The sequence below is a fragment of the Eulemur rufifrons genome, chromosome 1 (genome assembly GCF_041146395.1).
Source record: "Eulemur rufifrons isolate Redbay chromosome 1, OSU_ERuf_1, whole genome shotgun sequence".
In the NCBI taxonomy this organism is placed as follows: Eukaryota; Metazoa; Chordata; class Mammalia; order Primates; family Lemuridae; genus Eulemur; species Eulemur rufifrons.
In genome coordinates, this window is record NC_090983.1 from 59,871,344 (window position 1) to 59,887,918 (window position 16,575).

A 16,575-nucleotide genomic window follows, 5' to 3' on the forward strand; every position below is an offset into this window, starting at 1 on the left:
GTAGGCAACTGTGAGATATGCATTTTAAAAATTTAGCATTTTCTATCAAAACAGTCTGAAATCTTTTAAAATCCCTATAGAGACTGTATTTGTGCAATGCCACAGTCATGTGGCTAGAAAGGAGAAAACAAAATACAGTCTGGAAGATGAACCACAGTCCAAGTTTTCTTAGTCTTCAGTTTAAACAACGATGAGCCCAGGAAATCCAATTAAATACAGTGCCTTAAATAGGAGAAGAGTTGGTCCTAGAATAATTTAAGCGACTAAACAGGGACTGTCTCCACCACGGGTGATTTGATGCACTCTTCGTGCAATCTGCTCTTTTCTGCAAGGCTCAAAGAATTTTCAGCAGGATGCTCTGAAATGTGACTGTCACCATTCAATGTAGAGACAAACCCTTCCTGGGAGGGGCCCTTCAAGTATGAGTGAAATTCCACTTGAGGATGATTGGACCTGTGTTCAGGGTATAAGCTATTGCAGGGCACACCGCTGTCATTTTCCGAAGAGGAGCAGCAGACGATTACAGAGGGGTTGGCAGCTGGGTAGTGGGAGGCACCATAGGCCTCTTCTGCTTGTCGGGCGTAGTCTACGAATTGCTCTGGGGTCATGGTGTAAGGCACCAGCGAGAGGGTACCGTTTTTGACAGTATCTCTTTCAGAATAGTTCTCAGAGATCTGGTTAGGAGTTCCTGGAATGTGGCTATCTATTTGGTAATACAGAGTTGAAGAGTTGGCATAAAAAGAAGCATTTTTTGCGTGGCTTTCGTGAACGGCGGTGCCATCAGAATAACAAAGGACCGAAGGAAGAGGGACAACTTCGGCATGGGTGCCCAAACCTTCCACGAAGCTGTCTCCTTTGTCATCATCATCCTCCTCCTCCTCTTCTTCCTCTTCTTCCTCCTCCTCCTCCTCGTCTGACTCGCTAGGTGCCAAGCTTTGCGTGCTAGAATCGGTGACTCCGCTGCAAAAGCTGCTCCCATCCTCTTCTTCTTCCTCCTCTTCTCCTTGGCAATCTAATTCCTCAGCAGACTGCAGGTGCAGCACCGCAGCCTGGGGTTCAGTTTCAATCTCAAAATTGTCTGCGATAGAATATTCTACAGAGTGAGCCACAGGGCCCATGGAACTACTGTGAGCACTTATCTCCCCGTGACAGCCATTCAGCGTGGGGATTTGCTGCTCTCGGTTTTTCTCCAGTTCAAGTTTCATTATTGTGTGCAAAAAGTGAGTCCGAACACGGATGGGATTAAATTCAATTCTACCTGCTGTGTTACTGCATCCTTCTTTAGTGCAGCCACACGGGAAAGACATACGGTCCACCTTGGAAAGAAGAACACAGATTAGCACCATTGGAACTATTATAAACCAAATAAAAATCCAGTACCTTTCAGTAACCCTTTGAATCAAGTAATCTACTCAATTCCACTTATACCAGAGCAAATGACAGTCAAACTGCAAATACAAAAGAAAAGAGGAAGTTAAGGATTAAAACATAAGACTTAACTAGTTTTTAAAACTATCTTCAAAATAAAAATGGGCTATCAGCATAAATGTGTATCTTTAGCTCACTGACCTCCTACAGAAGTGTTTTTTTTTTTTTTTTTTTACTTCTTCCTCCATTTACCCCTCTCCCTTCTCCCCATCCCATTAATTTTGCTTCCGTTTCTTCAGTGTTTCTATCCTTTCGACAAGCTCCTTTTCTGTCTGTGGCATCCCAGCTCACATGCCCACTTTGTCAGGTTTTTTTTTTTTTTTTTTTTTTTTTTGAGATGGAGTCTTGCTCTGTTGCCCTGGGTGGAGTGCAGTGGCACGATCATAGCTCATTGCAGCCTCCAACTCCTAGGCTCAAGGAATCTTCCACCTCAGCCTCCTGAGTAGCTGGGACTACAGGTGCACACCACCACACCTGGCTAATCTTCAAAAAGATGAAGGTTTGCTATGTTGCCCAGGCTGGTTTCCAACTCCTGGCCTCAAGCCATCCTCTCACCTCAGCCTGCTGAGTTGCTGGGACCACAGGCACTGGCCACTGTGTCTGGCTCCACATGCCCACTTTTAAACAAGGAAACTTACTGTACTCCTTCCCACATGCTATTTTTAATCTAACTTAAATTACTTTTTTCATGTTAGCTATATCCTTTTTTCTTTATTTATTACAAAATGAACTTCCCTGCCTGAGGTGTCCAGATCGATACCAGTTAGTATCATGCACCCTCTTCATTTGCTCTCATTTCTTAACCTTCTCCTTCTTCTGGGTCCTTGGGTGCACATGTGTGTACTGCTGTGAGGGGTATGCACATACATGACCGACTGGTGAAATGACATTTAGGTCCTAGCTCTTTCCCTCTTCTCCCCACTCCATTAGATACAAGCTTCTCAAAGGAAGGGGATGTACACTTCATCAATATCCCCAAACTATTGGAGTGATTGATACTTGGAGATAGAGTGATTGATACTTGGAGACAGAGTGATTGGGTTCAACAAGTGTTGTTGGACTGACCTCTTCATTTGGGTGGGAGGTGGAGTTCTAGGCAATCGAAGGGTACTCATAAGATATTTGCCAATTGACTCAGATCTACAAATTAACCTGTATGCAGACCAGAGTACATGCCACAGACAACACTTGCTCTGCTTGCCACCTTGTCAAACACAAGGAGTTTCCATTTCTACTGCACAGAAGGCACACTCTATGCAGTTATCCTGGTCTCAAGCAATAGCAGATTCAGAGCTAGAATAGGTAGCTGTTGTTTTACTCATGAATCTCTTTTCTTTGAATCCATCTTAAGCAACTTTTCAGCTGATAGGAAATGTCTTCTTTTGCCTGCCTAAGTGGCCCTCCTTATTGAAAAAGCCAAGTTTCTGCACAAAATAGTGACACCTAACTAATGACAGAGCACCAGTGATATTATGGATGAATGTGGACCAGAGAATTATCTGGTTACCAATCATCAGGGGGCGGGAATTTTTTTTTTTTTTTTTTTTTTTGCAAGGGGCAAGAGAGTAAATATTTGAGGCTCTGTATGTCATACGGGCTCTACAGCAACCACAGTACTGAACTCTGCTGCAGGAGCGCAAAAGCAGTCATAGATAATGTGTAAAGAAAAAAACATGGCTATGATCCAATAAAACTTCATTCTCAAAAACATGTAGCAGGTCAGATTGGCCTGTGAACTGACAATTTGCCAACCCCTGACCTAATCCAGTCCCTACATTTTAGAGATGAAGAAAATGAGCCCAGAGAGTTTACCCGACTTGCCAATTTCACACCATTGGAAGACAGTCCTAGTCTAGTAACTTTTCCATAGTCCAACCACCTCTAATCAATTTTCATTTTATACCCCATGAATGGATCAGAAAGTATAAGCTCAAATGTTAGGGACATCATGATCTCCCTGAATATTTGTAAATAGTCAAAATAAGCTGATTAATAAATGAATCCAAGACAAAATAATTTTAATTAACTCAGCTGCAGCTTGGGCTGCCTTTTATAGTCTATCTTATATGTATAAGTCTTTTTTTTTTTTTTGCATTCCCATGAATGTCCTTGAATTAGTATTTCTCTTTTCCTGAATTACACATCTTGCCTTGCCACAAAATTTTCTTTTGTGGGAAGCTTCATTACAGGTAAAAGGACTACTTCTTTAAGGGCTGGTGAATAATGTCTGTCTTTGGATGCTCTGAAATCCAATCCTCACCTGGCACTTAATGCCTGCCAGGCTGCAGGTACACGTGTCTGGATCACAAAACACTCGGCAGTCACAGCCGCAGTCCTCTCGCGAGAGACGGATGGCTCGCAGCTCATGCTTTTCTTCCACATCAATCTTTTTCACTCCAGAGGCGCGCAGCAGGGCTCTTCGTTTTTTTGTTGGCAAGGGTTGTAGAAAGAAGTACTCGTCTACCTCTGTGTTGTCTAAATCAATGTCATCATCAGAAATATCATCCACTGTAAGAGTGCTGGCTTCCTCCGATTCCACTGTGCCATTCTTAGTCATCTACAAACACAAAGCAGCAAATAAGAGACTTCGCATGAGCAGGGCGCAAAAATCTCTGCTTTAACACTTGGCGAGAATGAATTGTTATATATCATCGTGTCGCCATAACCAATAAGTGTGAGTTAGATCATTTCCTTTTATCTTTCTCTGCAGGAGAAATCACAGAAAGGCAAACAAAGGCATCAAAATGACAGGCTTTTAAACGTGGTAACAGAAAACTGTTAATTGGAACTTTTAACCTCCGAATGTTAGGAGCTACAGTTAGAGCTTTTAGCCAGTGCCACGTCTAAAAGACCAAAGGTTACAGATGCCCATCAGTGAAAGCTATCTTTAGACTAAGTTCATAACGGGCAGCTCTGATGTTGGAATAAATGTGTCCTTGTTCAGAGGTGATAGCTCTTAGTGGAAGCCATCACCACCTAACTCAGCAAACATGTTGTCCTTGAAATAACAACCCTGTCTTTTGGGCTTCAGGAAAATCATGCACCAGGAAATAAACTTGTGCTGCACTGTGCTGTTGGGATTATGAACACGATTATCCTACAGAACATTCCAAGAATGAGGTCTTGATATGAAGTAATCAGTCAGGTCATCATGTTCTCTAAGACAAGGTGCAGAGAGCAGGGACAGCAAGCTCTCAGCAACCGACAACTGAAACAATAAACTTGGCCCTCAAAGGAGTTCATGACGACCTTCGCCCAAAGCGATACCTTCTGCATAATAGCTCACATAGACAACCATGTCTCACATAGCCCTGACTATTCTGCTTCTATTTATATTTCCTTTGTAAATTAATCACATCCATCAGTAGGCCCTGAATCAGTATTTCATTTCTTCCTATTAAGCCATCACATGCTCTGCTTCCTTTGTACAAAAAGCATTTAGAGAAACAAGTTTTCTCTGATGATGAGCAAGAAATCTATTCTGAGAGGCAACAGAGGACTAAATGCAGAAACTCCATGATAAAAATTGTGGAAGTTCTAAATATGGAAGCTATTTTAATTCTTTAATTTTTAAACTTATTACTTCCTAACCTTAATTAATTATAATTATTACTATGCTTGGTGATCTTAACTTTTTATCCATTTCACAGTTAAAATACTCTGATGACACCCAACATCATTGTCTCATCTTCATAGGAAAAAGTCCAACATTTAGATAAGCACATTTATTACTGGAAAATCTCTCAAATTGGACAATTCTGAATGTATTAAAGAACGAACAGAAGATTGGACTTTGCCCTCAAGCAGAGAATCTTTCATAGAGGAAACAACACAGTAACAAGTGCATATTATATTACAAAGTGTCCCTGAAATGCAGTTTTAAAAACAACTTATTTGCAATTTTGAATATTTCAGAACTTAAATCTATGATTTTACAAAGATGGACATTCCCCTTTATTGGGTTTTGTTTCTTGGTGCGATCTGGAATTTATTTCCTTCTTTGGCATTTCTTTGTATATTTATTGGTTAAACTGTGATGTCCACTAGTAGGATATTACTTTTGCTGTAGTCACAATTTTTGTTAATTCTTATTTAGTAACAAGTTGCATATTTCCATCTGTAAAGTTCTGATTTTTTTAAGGAATTCAAGTGTATAATTGCTTAATGTATACTCAATCTTCTGTGATAGGTAAAGCGACATTAACAAATAGGAAGTGGTCACTTTCCTATCTTGTCACTCTGTGGCATTTAGATTTGTTTTCATTAATTTTTGGCTTGCCTATGTGAGCCTCAGCAGGCTTCTGACTCCACAGCACATGTTAGTATGATTTACTTTAATACTCCCTACTTAATATCTCTGTTCTATAACATTTAGGCTTCATTGTGGAATGGGCAACATCACAACAACAAAATCTCAATTTTGAATCAACAGGGCTATTTTTTTTAAAAAAAAAATAATGGTTGTTATCAGACAATACATGAAATCTAAAAGTCAACATGAAGTAAGTAAGATTTTAGCAAACATTTAAAAACATATCAAAGTTTTTAGGGCAATATGAACAATCAATTGGCACCTAAGAATTAAAAAAAAACAACTGTATCTCAAATGAAATACAGATTCAGTTTATTCCAAATACAAGTTCCCTTAGAAATAAAATCTGCATCTTTTACTCCCTTATACTAAAATTATAATAAACAATTTTATTTTAAAATAAATATTCAACCAAGAATCTAAAAGGTTTTTTTTTTTTACACAGAAACACAGACTGCTTCATTCTTTCTCATGAACCTATTTGATTTGGGTTCTAAGGTTCTAATGTAGATTTTCAAAATCTCACATTAACATTGTGAAAAGTGATTTAGCAAAGTTTTCTCTTTACTTCTCCAATATCATCTCTATCATTTCTAATGAAGACTGGGAATATTCTAGTTCATCTGGTTAATTGGTGTATCTTTCCTCTTCATGTTTGCAGTGTGCTATGTAGCCTTTGAGACAAATTTATTCTCTGCCATCTTCTTGGAAGTCGTTTTCCAGCCTTGGCCTCTAGTCTATGTCCATTTGCTTCTTTAAAACCCAGGCTATAAGTACTGAGTTTAAATGCTCTTTAGAATCAGAGTACTACATAGATTATTCCCAAATGCCTTTTCCCATATTAGAACAGTAGGAGAAAAAGTCAGTGAGCTCCCTGTTTTTTTCCACCAACGTCTATCATTATGCTCTCAAGATCTAGTGCAAAGAAATCCAGGCAGCCTGCCAGGATTGTCTTATCTGCTCTTGCTGACTCCTTCTATCCCTTGACCCATCTTCATTCATAAGAATTTTATATTGTCCATTTTTTTCCTCTTGAAATGAATGGTACCTTTAAATGTCATTTTCTTATCTCAAAACAGAATTGTTGAATTTTCAGACCATAGTTCACCAAATGCAGCCTCCTGATCTTATGCATTAACGAGGCTGGAGTTAATTGTGACCTCTCCAAGACATACTTACAGAACCAAATTCCTTGGCTGCTATTTCCATATGCTTTTCCTGATGTCTCACAGATACATGACAAGTTTTCCATGGTACTCAATACAACACTGGGACTCTAACATGGAATTGAACCACAATGTGTTTTAAAAGATATTACATTTATAAAATAACATACATAGTAGCCAGCACTTTCAAATGAAGGCTCTCTTTTGAGGTAGACACTTTCAATCTAGGACTTGGTCCACTTCTCACGTAGTGTCCTTTCTCCCAAAATAATGTTGCCTTCCGAGAGCTCAAAGAAAGTTTGCAAAAAATGTGGTTTAAGGAGACTACCAAATAATCCTGGCCCTCAAAATTCCTATTGTTTCTGTGTATGTTTGTGTGTGAAAGAAAGAGAAATTGGAAGTGGGGATGAAAGAGAGATGGTAGAAACAGATTATGACCTGATAATAACAATATTAAAAACAGTTTTTGAATCTGTGTACCAGGCACTGTTCTAAGCACTTTACATGCATTAGCTCATTTAGCATCACAAAATTCCCATGAGGTAGATACCCGCATTGTATCCATTTATTTTTTTTTTATTTTCTTTTTTTTTTTTTTGAGACAGAGTCTCACTCTGTTGCCCAGGCTAGAGTGAGTGCCGTGGCGTCAGCCTAGCTCACAGCAACCTCAAACTCCTGAGCTCAAGCGATCCTCCTGTCTCAGCCTCCCGAGTAGCTGGGACTACAGGCATGCACCACCATGCCCGGCTAATTTTTTTTATATATATTTTTAGCTGTCCATATAATTTCTTTCTATTTTTAGTAGAGGTGGGGTCTCGCTCTTGCTCAGGCTGGTCTCGAACTCCTGAGCTCAAACGATCCGCCCACCTCGGCCTCCCAGAGTGCTAGGATTACAGGCGTGAGCCACCGCGCCCGGCCTGTATCCATTTAACTGATGAGGAAACTGATACACCTGGGCTAAATAACTTGCCCATGATTGTACACTTGGGGGTGTGCACCAAGTTACAACCTGAGACATTTGACCTATAGCCTGTGCTCTTACAAGTCATGATAATTGCACATAGATACTGTTTTTATATGTTTAATATTTATTGGATAGTCTTTTATGCTTATTTTGTATTAGGCATTAGGTACATTTGTGCACAAGACACAGGTCTTGCTCTCAATGGACTGGAGTAAAGAGACCAGGAGTCCAGTGATTTGAACCCAGTTCATAAGGATTTCCTAGCTTAGGGTGAACGCAGGGTGTTTGAGAATGGGGGAGGGGCACCTACAGGTGGGGCGGGGGGTGGGTGAGGAGGGAAGACTTCCAGATGGAAGTTTAAATCTGAAGACGGAGTAGCAGTTACATGAACAGTGGAGGCAGAAGGCATTCTGTGCTGAGCAACAAGTTTAAAGGCCTGGGATCGACAGAGCATGATACAGTCACTGACCTACAAATTATCCAGATGGTTGGCCTTGTATGGGATCACTTTCTGTCTTGATCCACAAGCAAAGAGCTAAAAGTAAATAAACATCAGTCCTTCAGAGAGACCACCTACCTTAGCCACCTTACAGGTGATGAGTAATGACTTAACTCATGATTTGATTTAATAATATTTATCTTATATTTATCCTCTATTTTTCTGCACTTATCCGTATTGTACTGTCAGGATCACAAGGTCAAGGCTTCTGTGAATGTTTACATATATGTGTACATACTGTATGTATGCTAGCTTTGTTCTAACGACGCTTAAGATGAGACTTAGTTCTTGAGCCACTGTGTAAACTTGTCCAGATGCACTCTACAAATAAAAGCACTACAACTTCTTTTAGAAGGATGAAATCCAAATATCTTCATTTAGAAAATTGTACCTACTTATGAGAATGAGTAAATGATTTCCAAAGCCCTATAGACTACAACATTTTGCCCATCTAAAGGTACCTGGCAGGTAGCATACATTATTGTCAGAATCAGTGGAGTGACTCTCAGATTGCTTTTTTGCCATATCATGTTGTGGATTAATTCCACTATAAATTTCTATGAGATGAATTTTTTTGTGTGTCATTAAGTGCTTGAAAAACATGAATTCAATGCAAAATGATTATAAAGAGGGAAACAATACTAAAAATGTAGATTGACTAAAGTCAATGCTAACACATTGACAAAATAAAACAAAAACTAAAAATAAAAAGACTTCCTCTTAGCAGCTAAAAGGTATGCTTAGCAGTAAAATTTCCTAGTCATTACAAAATTATTAACATATGCAAAATATGAGTGAAAATAATAATGGGAAAAACTAATTCAATCTCACAAACACTGATAACTGCCTATTATAGTGAAGGTGATGAGGTTGAAAATGACCCAAGCTGCCATATATTGAATACCAGGCACCGAGCTCCATAATTTGCATAAACTATCTTACCTAATTTTCACAAGAATCTTATGAAGTAAGTATTACTTTCTAGTTGAGAAAAATGAAGCTTAGAGAAGGGAATTTGCCAAGTCTAAGTAGCTAATTAGTGATGGTTACTGAGAATCAAACTCAGGTTTATTTGATTCCAATGCTTGGGACATGCTTGCAAGATCAGTTTGGAGTAAAAATTTTTACGAGTAATGGTAGAAAAATTTTATGAAAGGAAAAAAAAAAAAAAGGGATCAGGCTGCAGCTGTACTCCAAGAGCTGATCTCAGTGCTGTGGGACAAGACAGGAAATAGCAGTCCTGATATAGTGTAGTAAGTGCAACAAAATACATGTGCAAGTTATAGAAGTGGCTGGGAGGAAGAGAGGATAGACAGATAAAAAGGAAGGCTGAGTACAAAGACACAAAGCAGACTTATTTACTTCCCAATCTGATTCCACAGTACCTTTCCGAAAGAAAAACCTTCAAAACAGAAATGGGAGGACAGTCATGTAGGAAGGATTTAAAGCAAAAAGGAGGTGGGGAGACAGTGAAAGAGGACTGAGCTGTTTTCTGTAAGAACACTCAAACACAGATAATTTACGCTGCAGAGCAATGAAAAGCTTGAAGTTATGGTTGCTCAGTCTAACATCTGTGAAGAGTTATGGGGAAAGGAATTAAAAGATGATCAAAATGGGGACAAATTGTTCAAAAACAGAGCTAATTCTGGATAACAATATTCTCGAAAGAATTCTTTAAACAGTCTCAGTACAGGTGAAAAAGAAGAGCAGTGATTACAAGACTGTTGCCTGGGTTTATGAGAGAGAAAATGTCTATTTTTCAAATAATACTCCGTTCAGAGCCTCAACATATAAAAGATAAAAGTGGGAATGAGTTGCACAGAGTTCTGCCTCCTGGGTCTTCTGCCCTGGTCTCTACTCCCAGACTCCATGGACCATCGTTGGAAAACCAGTGCTCTACTCCTGAGAATTTCTTACTCTTGTCTCTGAGATATGAATCTAGTTCTAAGAATTTGTCATTCTTAGGCTCTGACTAAATTTCTTATGTTCTTCACATGAAAAAATTAAATGTTATTTGATTAATAAGAGTATGGTTGGATACATCAATTTTTATTTAGCTGGTCGATAAAAATGTCTCTAAGACCAGTGATGCTCAGCCTTCCTTGTACGACCAATGAGGCCAGGAATAAGGCACGTGACATCTCTACACCCATGAGTAGCAATGGCCCACCCAGGCAGTGTTTCTCAGTGGAGGTCATGGTCGGGCAATGCAAGGGAAGCTTCCCCCTTTCCTCTGGAGGATCGCTACTCTGAGAGCATATCCTGAACTTGGCCCTGTCTTGTTAAATCTAATTTTAAATCCATAACTTGGATGAGGACCCAAAAGGCAAGCTTACCACATCTGCAGGTGACAAGATCAAGCTTATTAAAATTAAATAAAACAAAATTTTATTGATCACTGTCTATAGGCCACATCTAGCACTAGAAGGAGTTTTTGCAGAGCTGGTACAAAATTTTATTTATATCGTAATGCAGACTTGGCTTAAAAGACCTGAGTTTTGTCTGTTTGCTTGGTTTGCTTTTGTTTGCTTGGTTTTTGTTTTGTTTTATTTCTTGTTTGTTTTTTACTTGCTACCAACTTAAGATGAACAAACAAATTGATCACAGTCCAAAAAACCACTGCAACCTTAGTGCAAATCCATGGAAAGAGCATCCACAACTTGGGAGAGGATAGTGTGACACATTCCTGTATACTTCATAGATCCCATCTGGAGTACCATGCCCAAATCAAGTACCATATTATGAGGTGTACATAATAAGCACTAGTTCTAGAGGAGAGAAACCAAGGCAACAAAGTACCTGAAAACCAAGCCCTAGGAAGATTAGTGGAAAGAACTAGGGATGTTTAATCCTACAGAACAGAAACACATAGAACCCATAAACTATCTTCAAATATGTGCATGTCTTTCACCATTGCTGTCAAACACTGAGAATTTGGAAAATAGGAAAGATTTATTCTGTGTGCCTATGGGGCAGAAATGGGGTCAAAAGTTGTGGTCAGATGGCAGCACATTGCTCAGTGTAATGAATAGCTTTCTAACAATTAAAGCTGCATAAACAGAACGAGCTACTTCAAACAAGCAGTATGCTGTGGGACACCAGAGATGTGCAATAAGAGGTTGGAAAGTATACAACACGTATTTAATAAAAGAAATTCCCGGTTTTGCATTATGAGTTGGACAGATAACCTAGTCTCTAGAGTCTATGGAACACTAAAGGAAAACATTCATATCATTTTGATATCCAGTCAAATCTTATAGCATAGTTCTTCAGCTCATTATCTGAAAATTGCAGATGGCAAATGGGAACCAAGTTAATAATGCTCTTGCAGAACCAAGAATGTTCAGTTATTTTGTGAGCCCATAAGAATTTCAACAACCTGAAATCACAATGAGTCTTGCGCATACATGTCACCACAAAAATCACCAGAGATGATAATATCAACATGTAAGAATTTTCTTAAATTCCTTTATCTTCCCTTCTGGTTTAGACCAACCTTGCCTCTTTCAGTGGCAGCTAATTAGCCAGACAAATCCAGCAGCATGCTGGTAAATATTCAACAAATGGCACCCTTAAAAAAATTCTAATTTGTTATGTTTGTCAAGCCCCATGGTTTAAATATCTCCCTCATAGCTGATTTCAAGCTACCATTGGGAAGAGATGTACATAATTCACTTTCATGAGCAACTTTAACAAGCTGGCTCTAGCCCACCACTGCATGTACCCCACATCTGAATCCAGAGAGTCACTGTAACGGAATTCCCTGAATTAATAGATCAATGAGTGTTGCACAGAAAGTAAAGATTTGATTACATATACGCAGTTGTTCCATTTAAACTAAAATACCAGAAATATTTTGAAAGAACATACTCTTACATGAAATGTAATACATTTCCCGAGGGCTGCAGCCCACCCTTTTGGTCTCAATCACTTTGCTTGGTATATTTACTGGTACAGTACTTGTCAAAATAGGCTGTGCATATAGGCAGGTATTTGGCACATCAAAGTTCTCCATTTGATGCTGAGTGGGCTTCCATTTAGGGATGCATTCCAGAAGCTGTGACACTAAGTATACTCTGGAGTAATCTTTACAGAGTCTAACACAGAAATTCTGTACGGATAAGTGGAGCTTAAAAATAACATGACAGCAGGCTATAACTATGGGAAAATAGTTAAAAACATATCCCAAAATGTTGATGATTGATATAGTTCAACCATATCTCATAAACCCCTAATCCCTTGTATCTCCCAGAGCACTTAAGACTTTTATCTAGAGAATTAATCATAAGACTTTTGAAGAGATACAAAAAGCACGGCTGGAGGTGAAGTGGAGAATTATAATATTGCATGGGTAGGTCACTAAATGAATAAAGCACCATCATAAATCTGAGGTTTGGGATGAAGAAATTTTCCAAAGAGATTTTTACAAGGTTAATCATTAAAGGAAAAGTTATCATCTGGCAACTCTTTTTCCCTCGCAAAGAGGAAAGAAGAGCGAACAACCAAGCATTCCTCAAGGAACATTATGACTGAGAAATTGAGAAAAGTGTATCATTCTGGAAAGCTATTGGAAATGGTAACAAGTGTGGAGATAGATTCTTGGTCTCAGAAAGAAGAAGAACAACTTGGGTTGAAAAAACATTAAGAAAGAGAGCAAGCCAAAGCTGTGAAATCTAAATTAAATTTCCTAGAACAAGGTAGTAGAATCCAGTATGATAGAACCCAGATGCAATTGGAATGCCAAGGTTCTTTTAAAACATACAAATGGCTGCCTAATGCATTTTACAGATATATGTGAAATGGGAATAAAAGCTAATGTAATTGTTCAACAATGTGGTGCAGATGATGAAATCTAAGCATTTAATTTGGAAAAGAGTATAGTATTAAAGATGACTGCATTGATTACTGTGAAGAGTATGACATGTTTGAATGGGCTTGACTGAGAAAAATAACTGTGCTCTGTAATTTAGAAATCTAAAGCTAGTTATTTCTTCTAGGAACATGCATTTTATTTAATCAGCTTTCTCTATTAGTTGTTTATAGACAATGTTTGAAATACCAACACCACCAACAAAAAAGACACATTTCAACCTCCCAAAAACAATTGGATTTGTTCCACAAATGTAATAGTATATATTATTTCTCAGTATAGCTAATTCAAAAACTTAATTGAAAGATGAATTACTAAATTGGGAGCAATTTTATAGTAAAAACCTAAATTTCTATTTTTTATTTTGTTTTCAAAATATTATAAGGCAACATCTAGTAGCATATATGTATGTTTCTTTACTCATATTTCCCTATTAAAGCTCCACTGGGAGAGGTGCCATTGCATAAATGGGTTCTCTGGAACTCAGAGGGGCATTCCAGAAACACACAGAGGCACTATGGAAACAGAAACTTCTCCTTACTGTTCTGGGCCTGTTGGTTGTCAAATAAGTAGAAGGCAAACTATCCAGTTCCAAGTTGAATGGGTTTTCCTGGTCTCCGTGAGGAGGGTTTTGGAAGACATCTTGCAGATGCTATCTCCCCTCACTCCTTACTCAATAGGCAGTTCACTGTCACTCAGAGGACCAGCTCAGGCAAAATCATAGTGGGTAAGCTTGTCTTTAACAATCCTTGCTCTCCTCTTTTGACCATTCTTCTATACCAGTGATCCTTCTGCCACCCCAGTCAAAATAATGGAATCAACTTAGCCACATTTATAAAGACTCCTTGGCTTATGATGATTTGATTCGATTTTTTTTTTTTTTTTTTTACTTTATAATGGTGCAAAAGCAACATACACTCAGTGAAAACAATGGTTTGAATTTTGAACTTTTCCTGGGCTAGCAATACTCTCTCGTAATGCAGGGCAGCGACACAGCTCTGTCAGACACACAATCACGAGGGTAAACAACCGATACTCCATAGTGGATTGTGTTACCAGATGATTTTTGCACCACTGTAAGACAATCTAAGTGTTCTGAGCACATTTGAGGTACTAGCCTAAGCTATGATGTTTGGTAAATTATGTGTATTAAATGCATTTTTGAATTAGGATATTTTCAATTTATGGTGGATTTATTGGAATGGAACCTCATCATAAGTCAAGGAGTGTCTGTATTTTGTTACTTAGCAGAGAGATATTTATATTTCAAAATAAATATCATATTAAAAGTGTAATTTTAAGTATCAGAGTGAAATTTTTGGATACCTAATGTTTTTGGATAGCTAAATCTTAGACAAGTATAGCCAATGATATTTTAAAAATCAGAAAAGTTAATATTTTGGAGGAATTACAGTTGAAATATGTAAGATTTTCTGCATTAGTTCCCCTCAGATTTCTTAGAAAACCAGTCGCCATTGCTGCAATCTTTTAACTCCATGTGACATGTGTTTCTTAACACTTTTAAGTACAATGAGGTGAAGATCAGGTCACCCAGAATCCCATTATTTTCAAATATCTTTTAGCTTGGTATTCATTTGGAGGTGGCAATGATAACCTAATGCTTTTTGTTTACATCTTCACCAAAGCGGAAAACTGCATGTTTTCACTTATTAATAATAAGTCAAGATGTGACATCCGCTCAGATGATAGCCTCTCCAGCATCCAACACTAAACGTAATTTAAAACACAAATCAATAATATAATGTTCTTTCTGCTTCTACTTTTCTTGTTCAGCTTGTTTAAAAAAATATGGAAGTGGCTGGGTACAGATTATAATATTAATATATAGTACATAAGAAAGGTTGCTGTAGGTTTGTGGCTTCCCCCAACATTCATCACATGTACAATGTGTCTCAAAGTTCACCACCGTAAATCTTTTGATTCTCGGATAGTATTACAGTCTCCCAGCTGTTAAAAACCATCACTCACAGTACCAAACCTCAGAAAAGGATGACTTCCCATAGGTACAAAGATTGTCTTTCTCAATACCTATAGGGGATAATCAATTAATTTAAGAATCAGAAGTAGCAAGATAATACCATCAGTTTTCGACGTGAGTGAGCCAGATATTTAACATCTTTGTGCTTCTTTTTTCTCAGTTGTAAACATGTTCTAATAATTTACCCATCCCACTGGGTCTTTGTGAGGATTAAATTAAATAATGTTTATAAAATGCCTGGCAAATAAAAATCACTTAATGATTGGCAGCCATTACTATTGTTCTACCAATATTTGAATTTGGAGAATGATTTCACTCCTTGGGGACACACGGGGCAGTGTTGGTTCAAAGTGGGTTACAAAGGCAGAGGGAAGATTTCAGAAACAAATCTGAGAATTATTACTAAATTAAGCTACATGCAAAGCAAGCATGCAAAACAACAACAGTGGATTGCTACTGAAGAAACTTTCAATGAAACCTGCCAAAAATACTGCTAAAAGAAATATGAGACATGCTCTAGGCTAGGTTATGTCTAACTCAATTTAAGTGACTGCCTCATCGTGCAGTTGGGAACAAGGCACATACATAAATTACAAAATACACAAAACAAGCTGTTTTGAAATATACATCACACCTCTGCCGACTGACTTTAAACTGGAAACTGAAGGTAAAAGTAACACAGGCGTGCTTGTGGCACTTCAGGTACTTAATAAATGACCCTTATGTACCCTGGATTACCTAAGGAAGATTTTTCTTTATCATTAGATTATGATGGGAGAATATTTCCCATGTATTAATAGGATGATGGACCAATAAAATATAAAGAGCATCTTTAGTCAAAGGAAGACATTCTGTATTGTATTTCCCTCCACTTAATCTCTGAAGTGGCATAACAATGGGTTTCTCCACCTGGATACCTTCCTGACATCTCTTGATAACTCAAAAGCCCCTCAAACTCTGTATGTCCAAAATGATCTCATTATCCACACCCCAGCCCCAACCTGCTCCTCTTTCTGTGTTCTTTGTTATATCCTTGTCATAGCGAACAGTACTATCACCTACAACTCATTCAGTTTTGCAATCCAGAAACTTAGGTATCATTCCTGACAATTCCCCTTTCTTCCTCCTAAATCCATCCCATCATCAAGCACTGTGGATTTTACTTTCTAAATTTCTCCTTCTATCCATCTCTTTTTATCTCCCCTGCCATCTGTCTAATCTAACCTGTTACCACCTCTCTCCTGGACTATTGTCATAGCCTCCTAACTAGTCTCACTCCGTATGTCCCCTCCCCTCCCAATGCAGCTTACACTACCCCCAAACTATCCTCACGCCAT

The 16,575-nt window shown here is 38.3% G+C and overlaps 1 protein-coding gene across 1 annotated transcript in view; it reads right to left on the bottom strand.

The window, feature by feature from the left end:
• Positions 1-263: 263 nt before the first annotated feature.
• CSRNP3 (cysteine and serine rich nuclear protein 3) overlaps positions 264-16,575 on the bottom strand; it is a 70,759-nt gene continuing 54,447 nt past the window's right edge. Inside the window, exons 3-4 of the mRNA XM_069471921.1 lie at positions 3,689-3,985; positions 264-1,316 (exon numbers count right to left, since the gene is read on the bottom strand). Coding sequence (XP_069328022.1) covers positions 264-1,316; positions 3,689-3,985 — 1,350 coding nt within the window. The remainder of the gene's footprint in view (positions 1,317-3,688; positions 3,986-16,575) is intronic.